Source organism: Melospiza melodia, chromosome 18 (genome assembly GCF_035770615.1).
Source record: "Melospiza melodia melodia isolate bMelMel2 chromosome 18, bMelMel2.pri, whole genome shotgun sequence".
Taxonomy (NCBI): domain Eukaryota; kingdom Metazoa; phylum Chordata; class Aves; order Passeriformes; family Passerellidae; genus Melospiza; species Melospiza melodia.
This window is the reverse complement of record NC_086211.1, coordinates 11138540-11154176: the sequence shown is the minus strand read 5'-3', so window position 1 is coordinate 11154176 and position 15637 is coordinate 11138540. Positions and strand designations below refer to the sequence as shown.

Below are 15637 nucleotides of genomic sequence, written 5' to 3'. Positions count from 1 at the left end.
ACAAACCTTTTTTATCATTCTTTCCTATTCTATTCGTAGCTGACCTTCTGAGGAAATCCTTTCTTCTATTATTTTAGTATCGTTTTAATGTAATATATATCATAAAATAATAAATCAGCCTTCTGAAACATGGAGTCAGATCCTCGTCTCTTCCCTCATCCTGGGACCCCTGTGAACACAGTCACACCTGTCCCCTGCACCAAGGCTGGAGGGGACAGAGCAGCCAGTGCCACCAGGAGCAGGCACAGAGCTGGCACTGCCCCCTGCACCAAGGCTGGAGGGGACAGAGCAGCCAGTGCCACCAGGAGCAGGCACAGAGCTGGCACTGCCCCCTGCCCCCTGCACAGAGCCCTGGGAGCTGCAGCCAGGGCAGGGCCTTGCCCAGGTGCCAGCTGGGCAGCACTGAGGGAACGAAAGCAGCACACTGAGGGAATGAAAGCAGCACACTGAGGGAATGAAAGCTGCTGGAAATATTTAAGCACTTAAACCAACCTACCTCACAGCCAGAATTTCTTGTGCGTGAGTACTTCTGGATGCACTCGTGGTTTCATCATTTCTTCTCCTCTGTTGTTCAAGGACAAGGAAAGACACCCATCCCCTAAAAAATGGCCCCTTTCCCCACACTGATTTCCTGTTATATAAATATATAAAAGGACTCTTCTTAAATTCATTTTTTTCTACAGATATTACTGTTTTGACACTTCTCCTTTTTTTTTCTTCCAGAGTGTTTTCCCTAGACCTCAAAGCACCTCTTTAAGAAATTGCAGTATGAACATGCAGTGACTTTTCTAAGAAAATATTGTCAAAATAAAGCCTCTCCACAAAGTGTTTGGATTTCAAAAAAGCAGCATCTTAACATTTCTATTGAAATTGATTTATTACAATCAGTCTATTATTTTTCTTTACATGAAGTCAACACAGAGGAGTCAATATCACATGAGAAACTTGTGAAAGAGCAAAGATTTGAAAGGCAGAAATGGGATCAGCCACAGTGACTGTCAGCAATCCTTTCATATTCTTAGTTTAGCCTGGAGATGTGACTCTTGGGAGGTGAGTCTGCAGCTGCTGATGATGTGTGCTGTGCACTGAGTGCTGAGCCTCCTCTTTGGCAGTGAAACAAATCTGAGTAAGAGCTCTGTACCTGTCCTTCATGTCTGGGGAGAGGCAGGTGATGTGCTGTCACCATCAACAGCATCCAAACCCACCAAAACATCACAACAACAACAAAAAATCTGTTTCCAGAGTGTCCAAGTTGAGGTGACAAAAGGGATATGAAAACTTGGAGTGCACAGCAGTTCCCTCCCTTCTTCCTGTTCCCATGGCAGTTTCCCAAAATTCTGTTTTGCTAATTATTGTGCAATCCTGACTTTCCAAGCTCAGGGGCTCCCTGCACTGCTGCAGCCCTTCCTCAAACAAGATTTTGGCCAGGAGCTGAGCCAGCAGCACGTTCTGTGCTGGAGAAGTGAGTCTGCCAGACAACCCAGGGCATCCTGCTCCATCCTTGTGGGGAGCTCTGGGGATGGATTCCCAGCTGTGGAGGAAGATCTTTGTGCAAAACAGGTTTGCAGGAGGTTCAGATGAATAAAAACAATTCTGACTGAGAGGGCCACAGGGCCACTGTTAGACTTAGAGGTGCCAGATGTGTGGCATCTGAGGGAGATGGTTTTGTCTCTATTTCTCACTTTTCCAATATATTTTAATTGGTAATAAATTCAATTATTTGAATTGTCAAGTCTGCTTTGCCTGGGATGGTGATTGGAATGTGATTTCATCTCACCTGAAGATCATTTCCATCTTATTTTCACTGTTGAAGAGGAGAACAGGAGCATCTGGGTGGGCATCCTGGTACCCACCACAAAGCATCTATTTAACAAAAATCCAGTTCAGCCACAGACCTGGTTACCAAGAAGATTCCAGCTAAAATATCAATATTTGCCAGCTTGTCCAGAGATCCTTGCTGATCTAAGCACACTCAATTGGTCAGAAATTTAAAGTGATCGCTGATCTCAATAATAAAATATCAGAGCCCCAGATCCACCTGTACCTGTGGTTTTTCATCCTTATTTTCTCATAGAGAAGCACACATTTGGGTAGGACACACACTTTTCTCTCCATTCCCTCAAGTTATTTCTGCGCTGCTTCTCATCACTCCCATTAGCTTTCAGCTTAGCACAAAGGAAAATTTCTGGGATATTGGGAAAAAAAACAAACCAACCAAAACATCCTCTGGTGGAAGCCAGTCCCACAGCATTCCTGGTGTGACAGAGCAGGTGTGAGCAGAGGCTGGGGCAGTGACAAACTGGGCTAATTACAGCCTGTGAGGGCTGAGTGCCACGGGTGTCACAGCAGAGCGGGGCCGTGTCCCTGCCCTGCCGCTGCGGCTCTGTCCCCACGCACAGCCCCACACAGACATGGCTGCAGCGAGCACATCCTGAGGCTCTTCCTCCTCTCCCAGGATCTGCCAGAGCTACGGAAAGGTAGGAGCTGCCAGATGGGCTGGGATGGTGCTGTGTTTGCTCCTGGGGAGGCAGAGAGGGCAGGGACGGGGCTGGGGCAGACGCTGAGATGGGCGGTGGGGCACCTCTGGCTCTCCCCTGTCAGTGTTCACTTCTGATTAAATTGGCAAGCTCCGAGAATCTACAATCTCATGTTCCTAAAATCTGGAGGCAAATATTCTCAAGATATTGTCTCTTTCTCCTAGAACAGAGCAGAGATGGAAGAGAAGAAAAGGATCTTTCTGAGAAGGTGGAAATGAGCAGTAATAGGGATAGAAATTCAAACTAATGCACCATAGGAAAGGTCTTAGCTCACACGTAAAAGCAGGGCACACACACCTGCTTGATTGAAGTGGATTCATTCATAATAACTTTGTGAGAGTTGCTAAACCAGCTCCAGATGCTGTAGGACACATTGCTTGAGCTGCTCTATCAGCTTTCATTTGAAGGACAAGTTATGGACCTTATTTTTGAAAGGGTGCAAATGAAATGCTGGCTACCCATGAGTCAATGCTCTTGGTGAGGGAATGTTCATCTATGAAGGAATTAAATTAAAAATTGGCAAACATCAATTTTTAAAGTAATGATTAAGTGCTGGAAACAAGTGTGTAAGGCTGCCCTCAATTTGGAAAGCTAAAAGGCAACATGAAAGACAAAATTGTGCTCATAGAAGACCAAGGCTGAATCTAAACTCAGCATTTCCCAACTTCTGTTGGTCCAGCTTTAAGGCATAACCAAATGTGACCGTGTCACAGCAGAATTGATGTAGTGTCTCCCCAAAACAGCATTTCTGTCCACAACAGAGCTAAGGAAAACCAAGATTAATTAACTGTTAAACGTCACTGTGGCAGAACAGGAACTGAGCCCATTTTTTTTTCCCCCAGTCCAGGTTAATGCACCTGGACAATACTTCCCTTTAGTGGTTATTATTTTATTTTTGGAATGGTAATTAGGGAGGGACCAGTTCTAATGCAATCCCAGAGCTCAGCTGTGCTCACCCTTCACAGCAAGCGCCCTTTAAATGTGAATAAATCTGGTCATCTCAAGGGAACAAGGGATTATACTTCAAACAGTAAACTAAGGAACAAGGTTTAATAGATAAACCTGGTTTGCATCAAAGGTTAGCACAGGAAGCAGTGATGGATCTTATTCAGTATTTTAATTAATAACCTTGGCAGAAATATAGGAGTGGCTAATAAAATGTATGACTTGAGAAATAAATTATGGAAGCAGAAAATCTATTACACAGAATAAGAAAAGTCAGAGACCTGCTGTGGCAGTATTTGTGTGCCTTATAATGCAACAAAGCAGCCCGCTTAAAAAACTACCCCAAATTTCAGCTGCAAGCTGGGAGTTCATTAGTGCAGAATGACATTGGAGGAGAAAGACCTGCTGCTGGTTAATGACAACTTAAATACAAACCACCAGCGTGAGGTGGCTGGGAAAAGGAAATAAGGGCTGCTGGATTGTTCTGCAGACAACTTTTCCATTAAACACAAGATGACATTCATGCCATTCCATGGGCTGAGGACAGAGGTCACTGACCATTCAGGGACAAGGAGGATGAATTCACTGTACAGAAATGAAAAGGATCAAACCTTGCTCAGTCCTGAGAAGGGACAGGAATGTTCTCTGGGCTGGCTCAGGAGAGAAGGTTTTCTCTAAAAGCACTGTGCTGGCACAACAGCACACAGCAAGAAACTACTGTTAATAATTCCAGACTGGAAGGTTTGGGAAAGTTTACAGTGGTTTGAATTGCTTTAAGGTGAGAGCAACAGGAGCAGTAAATGTGCTGAATTACAGACCAGGGCTCCCTTCAGGAGGGACTAACCTAACACAAACATCTGATGTGGGGCAGGACTGGACAGCCAGGCAGTGCCTGGGAGTGCACACAGCAGGGAGGGAGCCAGGGCAGAGAACAGACAAGAAAAGGGAAGCAGGTGAAGGGTCTGCACCAGGAGATTTGGTGCATATTCAGCCAGGCCCCCTCAGCTGCATCCTCTCCATTTGAAGGGGCTGGTAACCTGATTCAGGCTTAAAAGCCAGAATAACTGTGATGTTAAAAAAATTAATTTCATGAGTAAAGAATGGGGAATTCAGAGTGTTCTTCATCTCCTTGAAAAGCTTGTCTACTCCAGATATAATGAATGCTTTCCAAAGTCCAAATTCTCATTTGCTGCCAGCAGTCCTCTCTTTTAGCTTCTATTTAAGAATGAGAATAGGCAAATACCTGAGTCTTGCTCCCCAGTTATGTTTGTCTGTATTAGAGATGGAACTATTCCTTTTTGAACATCTGAAAGCACTCAGCACATTGTGAATGTTACCTGAAATGACCAACTATGGACTAAAGAGAAAAGATCTCTCCACTGAGGAATTCAGTGTTTCATTGCTGGCCAAAAACTGGAATTAACTGCTTCAATCAGGTGAAACAGGCTCTTGATATTGTTCAAGCCCTGGATGTAATTGCATGCCAGCTATGGCATTTTATGGTCACTCTTCAAAATATCAGAAATTTAAATTGCCTCATAAACACAGCTGGAAGGACTAAATGCCCAGGAAAATGTTAAATTAGTGATGGCAGGAGAACCAGAATACATTTAGCAAACTGAGAGCCTTTGAGCCAGTGTCCTGGAAGCCAACAGGCCTCTGGAGAAAACTAATGTTCCTCCACATGTCCATGAAATGTGGAGATCATTTACTATAATGTTCCAAAATACCAAACTTTTGAATGCAGCACCCTATATTCTTCAAACACACGAATCTTGAAGTTTCCTCCCAAATTCCACGTTCCCTTTTTTCTGTCTCTGAGCACTGAACAGCAAATCCCACACTGACAGCAGATGAAGCTGGAATGGAGATCAAACCCTTCTTACAAAGTCACTGCAGGCTGAGATGCCATCCTTGAGAGCCAGGTATGACCTGGAAGGAGTATTAGTGCTGCAGGGAGCTCTGGTTTCCAAATGAAACCCCTTTCCAAGCAGAGATGAGTTTGAATGAGCCCCAACTGTGGGGTTATTGAGCCAGCAGGGGCAATCAGGAGGGACGTGCAGAGCGGGGCTGTGCCCTGGAATTTCACAGCTCATCAGCCTCGCCTGCCTGCACCAGGCTGCTCCTCACACCCAAACACAGATCCTGGGGCAAGTCAGAGGAAAATGATGGAACCTGCCTGCCCACCCTCCCCGGGGGTCTCTCCTTCCTGAACAGAGAGACCGGTGCTTGCTTGCACTGAGCTGGCTCTTTGTGCACATCCCTCAGGGCGTGAGTTACTTCTTGTTTTAAATACTGATTTCCACATCACTTAAAGTCTTTTATTTTCCAGTGCAAACCCGTTTATACCAATGTGTAGACGAGATTAAAACTTGAGAGAACGCAGAGAACTGTTTTGGTGCCCCTGGACTGTGCAGTTCTGCCTGCAAATCAAGCAGTTTGCAGGAGCTGGAGTCGATCTGTCGGACAAACCCGGGCCCACGCCAGGGGCTGCTCTGCCCTTGCTCTGTTTGCTCGGGGTGGCTGCAGAGAGGGCGGCTCACATCATCCTGGGCTGCTCACTGTGACCTCCTGGCTGCCACTGCAGACAAGCTTACAGGGCATTTTCCTGCTCTTCAGCAACCGCTGCCTGGTATTTCTCCTTAGGAGTTTTCCTCCAGGCCTACTCACACTGTTCTCTCCTATATCTCCCTCTCCAACACCTGAAAAAGAGGGAAATCCCTTGCTCTAATTTAGGCAACAACAGCTGCAGGTTTGGGGGTCACAGCCCTGAAGGGCTCTCGGGCACTTTGTACAGGGCTGGGACCAGGAGCTGAGAGTGAGCGGAATTAAAGGCTCTGCAGAGCTGCATAAACAACCCTAAAAATGCCTTTCCTGACCTCTGGACGCTCAGCATTCATGCCCAGAGGGTACCGAGCCCCTGGTGCTGCCCCCCCAGCCCCAGCAGCTCCTCCCTCCCAGCTCACACAGAGCTGCTGCAGGTGGAACAAGGCACAGAGAGGAGAGAATTCAGGGCTTTATCACAGACCACAGCCCCTGGGCTCGGCAGCTCCTATAGATCCAACAAACCCGGCATCCCAAATACATCAAACACAAACCCGGCATCCCACACCATTCCCCGCTCTGCTGCTGACTCGCGTCCTGCCCATTCCCCCGGTGATGTTATCCCATCCCTCGGGTGGAGCCGGGATTACTCAGCGTGCGCCTGCTCTCGGCAGGAGCCTCGACAAGTTCTCGCCGTGTTAGCCATCATCGCCCCCTCCTGCCCCTGCCCGGGCTCACGGGCGCTGGGTGCAATTCAGAAGCTCTTCCCTCTTTTTCCTGTTTCGCAGCGAGAGGAATTCTGCAGAAGTGTCACCCAAATGGACACCACCCAGCGTTTAGTGCACCAAGATGGGAATAAGACAAAAGCTTGGAGACTCCCTGTAATTTTCCCCACTAATCCCTGTCCCAGCGGAGCAGCTCTTGGCCAACGCCGGATAATGTCACATCACCCATCACAGCACTTCTGAGCCACAGTCACTGCTGACAAACTGTTTATTCTCCCTTGCTTCTCACAGCTTCATCCCACCCAGATTCTCTTGACTCGCCTTTTTTCTTCTTGGTGGGATCCTCAGGAAGCTTCATCAATGGCCTGTTAACACCTCTGCCATTCCCAATCCTCTGGTTTAGCTCCTTTATAACAACTACAGTGAAATGTACCTTTCTCTAGCCATCCTCTCCAATCCATGTATTTGCAATTTCCTTTGGTATCTTTGGCCTTAACGTGGCCAATGCTGTACTTCTGATTGTTTTCTCCACACCATCTACCTATTCCTTCAAGGATTCATTCTGCTACCATTTTTCATATCACCTGCCGTTCATCCAGATTTGTGAAAATCACGGCACATCTTCCCTGGTGATATCGTCAAATCCCGTTTTATTTTTTTCTCCCTGAGGGGCTGATGCTTTAACTCAGCACTGCTGATCCTCCCTGTTTTGTCCTCTCCCTCCAACACCCCTTGCAAACAGACCTGTTGGGACATCCTGCCTTGCCCAGCAATTCCTCTGCTGCTTTTACCCCACACATTTGGGCAGTTTATGCATCTGTGCTCCTTTTTTCCCCAAAACTTCCCTTTTCCCCCAAAACACTCTCTGACCTGTGCAACAAGGCTGTCCCTGTTTTCTGCAAAGGACTCTTCCAGTAAGTGTTAGTAAGAAATCAACCAGTTAATACTGCTTGAAGGGGCAGCTAGGAATAATTATCACCTTTCCACTGGCAGGGATACAAACACACATCTCTATCCCCGTCCTCTTCCTCCCACCCGCCTTTATCGCGAGGATCAGCCCCTGCTAACACCTGCAAAAGACACATTTTGTGGTTTCACCCTGCTCAGAGCCTCAGGCGGCGCAGTCACCCGTAATGAGGATGTTTCCCAACAAAAGCCTGTCACCTACCGATGAGACAATAGTTTCACAGGACAAAACCGGTCACGATAACAACGCTGATAAGTTTGCACAACAACCCGAAGAAAGACGGGTCCGAATTGCCGCTGATTGCACTGACTTAATCACAAGGGAAGGTTTTTCACAGGGGCTCCAAGTGTGCTCTGCCCTTTTTTTGATTACTTGGGAAAAAAAAAAATAGCTTCTTTTCTGCACAGGAAACTCTTTCAGTCCCGAGTTTGCACAGTGTTTTCTGTGGGAACATCTTTAGCTTCCCAGCACAAAGAAATACTGGTATTTCTTTTATTAAGGTGGTATTTTCTACCCTCCACCTTCCTTATAATGAAGTGTGACAGGAACTGACTACTCTCCACCCTAAAAAAAAAAAAAAACAAAACAGTGTGAAAACTGCTAATTTCCCTCTGAGCACCACCAGAGCGTGATAAGCAGGAGCCACAGAAGCACTGGCAAACCCAGGGCAGGGAGAGCCAGGCAGGGAAGGTTTTATTTTGCCCTTGTCTCACAAGTGAGCGCAGAAAAGGTTTTATTTTGCCCTTGTCTCACATGTGAGTGCAGGGAAGGTTTTATTTTGCCCCTGTCTCACCGGTGAGTGCAGGGAAGGTTTTATTTTGCCTCTCCCACAGGTGAGCACAGGGAAGGTTTTATTTTGCCCTTCTTCAACAGGTGAGTGCAGGGATGGTTTTATTTTCCCCTCTCCCCCAGGTGAGCACAGGGAAGGTTTTATTTTGCCCTTGTCTCACAGGTGAGTGCAGGGAAGGTTTTATTCTGCCCTTCTCTCACAGGTGAGTGCAGGGAAGGTTTTATTTTCCCCTCTCCCACAGGTGAGCCACAGGGAAGGTTTTATTTTGCCCCTCTCTTACAAGTGAGTGCAGGGAAGGTTTTGTTTTGCCCTTCTCTCACAGGTGAGTGCAGGGAAGGTTTTATTTTGCCCTTGTCTCACAGGTGAGCACAGGGAAGGTTTTATTTTGCCCCTCTCTTACAAGTGAGTGCAGGGAAGGTTTTATTTTCCCCTCTCCCCCAGGTGAGTGCAGGGAAGGTTTTATTTTCCCCTCTCTCACAGGTGAGCGCAGGGAAGGTTTTATTTTCCCCTCTCTCACAGGTGAGTGCAGGGAAGGTTTTATTTTCCCCTCTCCCCCAGGTGAGCGCAGCGATGGCGGCGGAGAAGCAGCGGCCGCAGGTGCCCATGGTGATGTACGAGCCGCACCCCGAGCGGTTCCCGGAGCCCTCGGCGCCGCCGCTGGGCCAGGACGGTGAGCGGGGCCAGGAGGGGATCCCGGGGGCTCCCCGGGCTTGGGTTCCAGTGTTGTCATTACATTGCAAGAGTTCTGTTGTCATTACACTGCAAAGGCTCCATATTGCTAGAATTTCATATATCCGTGATGTTTCTCGCAGTCATCTCCTCTAGGCACTGACTCTTCCTCATCCTCACAGCAGCCACTGACTCCAGTTCCTCCTCAAACAACCAATCCACTCTTTTATAACACTCTTCTTATTGGCTACAGCTGTGGCCTGTTAACATCAGGCCTGCTCCTAATCTTTAATAATTGGTTCAGCCCCAACTCTTTGGGGGATAAGATCACATTCTACAGCACTTTCATTTACCCATCCTCTATCCCCCTACATTCCAGCTCATCACCGAGCACATCTGGGGCCCAGCCTTGCCAGGGTGTGATGGGTTTAGAAAGCGTCTGTGCCAGTGTATAAACCCCAGGGTGGGATAGGATCTCCTAATAGAGACATCACTAAAATGTTCCTGTGCCTTTAAAGTTCAAAATTCTCAGCATCCACAGCTCCAACTAATGGCAATAATTTTTAGTTAATAATTTTTAGTTAAAAAAAATATACTTAATAATTTAGTTTAGTTAATAGTTTTTAGTTAATAATTTTTAGTTTAGTTAATAATTTTTTTTAAAACCACGTGTTTTATTTGTGTTTTATTGCAGCTGTGTTGCTACAATAATTTCATATTCCTAACGTGCAAGTGTTCAGCCAGCAAACTCTGTACATGGATGGGCTGTGTCCTGCTTAAATTGTCATCTAGTTTTAGAGTTCTGCCTTTTTTCTGCAGTCCCTGCTGGCCAAGCTGCCCTGCCCATGCTCCTACAGGGATGCAGTGATGACAATTCAGCTCCAGGGCTGCAGGAGGTGCCAGGAGCTGCTGCTCTCCTGGGTGGGCTTTTCCTTCTGAACCCAGGCACTGCCCTCACACCCACACAAGCACCTCAACACTCCCCATCCTCAGTGATTGTACCTCTGTTACCTTCTGCTGCTGAGGAAATTGCCATTTACTGGACAGGGCTGGAGAAAAAATCCCAATGGGAGGTCAGGCAGTAACTAATAATGCTGGATGTGTCACCTGTGGGCCTCTAAACCTGACACATTTTCAGACATTTCGCTCTGATCAGCTCTCTCTGTAAATATTTTTGTCCTCAAAGATCTCTCTGGCCTTTTCCTAAGCTCAGCAGAGCTTTCAGGAGGCTCTGGAGAAGGAATCTCTCACTTGGAGCCGCTCAGGCAAGGCACAGGCAGTGCCCACACCCAGCACTGAGCTGCAGATCCTCCTCTAACACACAGCCAGTGGGAGCTCACCTGCACTAAGAACATTCCTTTTCTAAATCAGAAGGAAATTATTTAGTTTTTAATTTTTTTACCATTTCCCCCCTACAAATAACATCCCCTAAAAAATCAAACAGAAAACTCCTCAAAACCAAAAACTAAAGACCAGCCCACCACCACAAAACCCAAACACCATTGCAAATCTCTACCGCTTCTGGCAAGCTATTCAAGAAAATATTGATAACATTTTTTTCACCTTTGCCACTATATTTTATCCTACTCTTGAAAATCCTGGTTTTATATTCCATTTGTATCCCTGTGGGCTCATTCATTCCTTGGTTGCAGCCACATCCTTTGTGAGGAGTTTGAGCACAGGCTGGACTCAGGGCTGCTCTGCCTGGGGTGGGAGTTTCTCCAATGCTGCCCAGGCTTGACCAACCAAGATTTCTCCTAGGGACTGTCCTCCTGCCCCAGAGCAGCCCTGGATGGGACAGGAGGACAGTCCCAGGATGTGTTTGGTACCACATCCATCCACGCCAGCTGGCTGTAAAGCTTTTTACATGGATTTATTTTGAATGTATTCATGAATGCAATCTTTTTTTATACAGTCATTTATTTCACCTCAGGTAGGCTGATTGCATTCTTTAATTTGAAAGATTAGCAAAAGAACTGAAAAAGCTTGAGGTGTCTTAGTCACCAGCTTCCCTTCTCCCAAAGCAAAAGGAAAAAGATATTTTAACTTTTTTTTTTTCTTTCTAGAACAGAGTGTGATTAAATATCTTTGTTGAAAGCTGATGAAGTTTGAACTAGTGAAAAGGCTCTAAATACTAAATAGTAAGGGTTGTTACCACTGAAGGTAGAAGTGCTGTGGGTCCTTTATCTGTGGAGTCCTTAAATTAAGATTGAGTATCATGACAGTGTTATGCTGGAACGATGGAGTTGCTGCCTTTCCCAAGAAATGATTTGGTTTTTCAGCTTTTACAAAAGTGAGGCCAGCCAGTCACTGCAGCTCTTTGGCTTTGAGACCCCCTGAATCAGTTCTGTGGCTGCTTCTCCCTGTGCTGGGTTTGGCACTCCCTGCAGGCCCCTCCTGTCTCACTCCATGGGTTTTTGGGAGCCAGAAGCTTTTTGGGAGCCAGAAGCTGTTGTTCCTTACAGATTTTCCCCTGTTTCTCTTTGCACAGGGGGCTATGAGTATCCCTCTCCCCCACCCTACTCGTACCGAGAGACCACCATCGTGGAGGAGCCGGGTAAGCCCGGGGTGTGCAGGGCAGCACGAGGGAAATGGGCTGGGTTTGAACATCCACACACAGGGCGGGACTTTGCTGACCCCACCACAACCTCATAAGCTGGAAAATTTCCACAGAAATGTCACAAGATAAACTAAGGATAATAATACAAGGAACTTAAACTTGATTGTCCAGCATTAGCCAATCTACACAAGTAACCATTTAAAAAAAAACCCAAAACCAAACCAAAAAGGCCAGAAGCCAGAGCTTTCAGAACAAATAATTTTAAGGCCAATGTTCCTGTTCTAGTCACCTTTATGAAGTGGAGAAGCTCAAAGGATTTGCTGAGGAAAGGCTTTGAAGAACAGTCAGTAACACCTCATACAGGAGCAAAGGAGACATACATTTTTAAATATCCTTAAAACCAGAAGGCACTTGAACTCAGACATGCTCTATCCTATCTATCTAACAGATACCTTCCCACTCCTCACATTTTGCCTCAGGCTACAGTGTGAAGTTGTACCCTAAACATGTTTTAGGATCCTTAAAATGGTATTTTTTTACTGAAAACATTTCTGAAAAAATATCCTTCATGTATCTACAAGGGGTGTGCCCCTCAGGGAATATGACAGTCAAGTCTAGACTGCAAAAACATGAGCTGGAGACTGAGAACAGCACCAGTAGCTGTAGCTACAAACACCTACAGCTGTTTGGTAGGTGTAAGAGTAACTGCTTTGATGAATTTCTCATCACTACTGAAAAGCTGATCCAGAAAGTTCCCCAACCTCCTTCAAATCTCTTCTACAGGGAGAACAAGGATTTTCATATCATTGTAAATATCAGAAGATAAACCCTCAGTGTCAGAGTACATCCACAGAGGGTGGTGGGGACACACAGAATCAGCACAGTGGCTCTTAGGAATACACCGGAAATCAACAATATTAACACAGATGCCACATTAAGAACCCACATTCTCTGAATTTAGGCTTTTAAACTTGCAAAATATTTCCTGTGCTTCTAATTTGGCTGCTTCTCCTCTCCTCCTGAACTCAGTTTATTTGGTGTCCCAGCCTCCCATCATCGTGGCAGGGATCTTCTCCAGCAAACCAACATCCACAATCTGTCCTTCGTGCCGCCAGCACATCACCACCCAGGTCACCTACAGACTGGGCAAGCTGTCCTACCTCCTGTGCACCAGCCTGTGCATGGTTGGGTAAGTTTTCATGGGCACTGTGCAGATTCAGCACAGCAGAAGGTTAAAAATGAGTAATTAAAAATCAAAGTTCTAGTTAGTGCCTATGCAGACAGTTTGCCCTTCTCCACTTGATGAGAAGCCATCCTGTCCTTTCTAGGTACAGTCATCATGGCTACAGGGGATGCAAACTTGCTAAATTTATCCCAGCATGTTTCACTTTTCATAAGACAAGCAGAAATTAGTACAACACTGTCTCCTTCCCAACTGTAATTTAGAATCAGGCTCAGGAACAGACTCATGCATGAGACGTCAGAACCAAAGATAAATTTTTTGGAAGATACTTTAAACATTAATAGGCTTGGGAAAGAAGTGGATTCACACAGTGGAAAGGCATACAAAACAAGGCAGGGGGGAATCACAGCTGTGGCCAGCAGGAAAGGGAAGGCAGAAATCATTCTGTGCATGTCCATCTCCCCTTTGGCTCCAGGTGCTGCTTCGGATGCTGCTTCGTCCCTCTCTTCATCAAGCTCTTCAAGGATGCAGATCATTACTGCCCATACTGCCAATTTCACATTTATAGATACAAAAGACTATAGAAACAAACTTTGTGCAACCAGATGCTGTAAAGCCTCTATTTCCCAATGGCATAAGATGCTGCACATAAAACTACTGCTAGGAAACTCCCAGGACTATGCTTATGTTCTGCAGCTCCCTTGCTGGTGAACCCACCTGGTAAACTCCAGTTTAGCTCCACATGGTTGGACTGGCTATAAAACAAAAAAAACTCCAAGACTAATTTGCACTATCATTTAATTTATGCTCTATTTGATTCGCTGCCCTGTGCTGTGAAGTTTCCACCTGGTGATTTCTTCAGCTCCTCTCAAATCCCCCACCCAGCTGGGACACAGACTCCTCTGGACCTCTCAGCCCACCACTACCCAAGGTTTGGACATGGATGTTTCAGAGAAGCTCTTACCTTCTCTGCACTGGAACTGACTGGCTGGGATTTCATTTCTCTCTGCTCTTCTCCCTGCAGGGCTGTGGGTGGTACAGTGTGGCTGATTATTTATTAACAAAACACTAAGTTATGAGACTGTCTTTACTCTGTTATGTATGAGGTAAGAAAATAAACCTGTTATTGTTCACAATGCTGGCAAATCTGCTGTGTGCATTGCTGCCATGCCCTGTTTCACCCAGAGCAGAGATGCAGGTCACTGGGACACCCCCTTTACATTAACAAGCTACAATGCAAAAGGCACTTTGTGTGCAAACACACAAAGAAGAAAAAGCAGCAAACAAAGTCTGAAAAAAGTCACCACAACACAAGGCCTTTATTTTACCTCTCAGCCCTCTCACTGCAGTGCATCATCTCCCAAAGCAGGATTTATTAGACTTCACCTTCACACAGAATTCAGTCACTTACCTTGTGCAATCAAATATCTGCAATTACAATGCCCAGGAGGTGCCCAGACCCTTCTCAACACTGACAGCAGCAGCAGCTGCTGCAGCTTATTGCTGGCTGGAAAAATAAACAGAGGAAGAGAAGACACTCGTGCATTTCCATGCTATAGCATCATCAGTGCTTTCACACTGGCACATGTGAGGGCAGGGGGGATGCGGGGCAGCAGCACCGAGGCTGCTCCCCAACCCTGCTCTGGGCACCGGGGCTGCACTACAGGCACTTAAAGAGTTGAGAGAGATCTTTATCCAAACTGTGCAGGTGTGTGACCAGTGTCCCCGTCCCTGTGCAGTGATCAGTGTGGTGTGACCAGTGTCCCTGTCCCTGGGCAGTGATCAGTGTGGTGTGACCAGTGTCCCCGTCCCTGGGCAGTGATCAGTGTGGTGTGACCAGTGTCCCCGTCCCTGGGCAGTGATCAGTGTGGTGTGAGCAGTGTCCCCGTCCCTGTGCTGTGATCAGTGTGGTGTGAGCAGTGTCCCCGTCCCTGTGCAGTGATCAGTGTGATGTGAGCAGTGTCCCTGTCCCTGTGCAGTGATCAGTGTGATGTGAGCAGTGTCCCTGTCCCTGTGCAGTGATCAGTGTGATGTGAGCAGAGTCCCTGTCCCTGTGCAGTGATCAGTGTGGTGTGAGCAGTGTCCCCGTCCCTGGGCAGTGATCAGTGTGGTGTGACCAGTGTCCCTGTCCCTGGGCAGTGTCCCTGTCGGGTCACTCACTGACCAGCCACAGTCCCGGGGCACCGCCCGCCACTGCCCCCTGCGGGGCATGGGGCGCACTGCGCGCTCCGCCCGCGGGGCACCGCGACAGGGACACCGGGAAAGGGGCAGGGACACCGGGACAGGGACACGGACAAGAACACGGGGAAAGGGACAGGGACACCGGGACAGGGACACGGGGAAAGGGACAGGGACACCGGGACAGGGACACGGGGAAAGGGGCAGGGACACCGGGACAGGGACACGGACACAGGGAAAGGGTCAGGGACAGAGACACCGGGACAGGGACACCGGGAAAGAGTCAGGGACACCGAGTCAGGTGAGAGTCCCCAGCAGCTCCTCCGGCAGCTGGCACAGCGCCACGGCAAAGGCGAGTCCTGGCTGTTGGACACTGGGGTTGAAGGCAGCATCAGGAACGAGCCGCAGGAACAGCTCTGCCCACCAGCCCTGTGACCCTAAGCCAGCTGTGCACCTCAAATTGCCCCTACTGAGCTGATCCCAGTTCAGTTAACCTAGGCAGGGCATATGCACGATTTTTACTTCAACACCTGCACCAC

The 15637-nt window shown here is 47.3% G+C and overlaps 1 protein-coding gene across 1 annotated transcript; it reads left to right on the top strand.

The window, feature by feature from the left end:
* Positions 1 to 2375: 2375 nt before the first annotated feature.
* Positions 2376 to 14056, top strand: LITAFD (LITAF domain containing). The gene is made up of 5 exons (XM_063171427.1): positions 2376 to 2477; positions 9067 to 9178; positions 11669 to 11734; positions 12767 to 12926; positions 13396 to 14056. The coding sequence occupies exons 2-5, from the start codon at positions 9079 to 9081 to the stop codon at positions 13502 to 13504; spliced, it is 435 nt and encodes a 144-aa protein (XP_063027497.1). The 5' UTR covers positions 2376 to 2477; positions 9067 to 9078; the 3' UTR covers positions 13505 to 14056.
* The last annotated feature ends 1581 nt before the right edge of the window (positions 14057 to 15637 follow it).

Excerpts from the sequence above, each read along its gene's own strand:
- LITAFD (XM_063171427.1), top strand. The coding sequence starts at position 9,079 with ATGGCGGCGGAGAAGCAGCGGCCGCAGGTGCCCATGGTGATGTACGAG. Across the intron at positions 9,179-11,668 it reads GCCGCCGCTGGGCCAGGACG|GGGGCTATGAGTATCCCTCT; the intron begins GTGAGCGGGGCC and ends CTCTTTGCACAG. Across the intron at positions 11,735-12,766 it reads CACCATCGTGGAGGAGCCGG|TTTATTTGGTGTCCCAGCCT; the intron begins GTAAGCCCGGGG and ends TCCTGAACTCAG.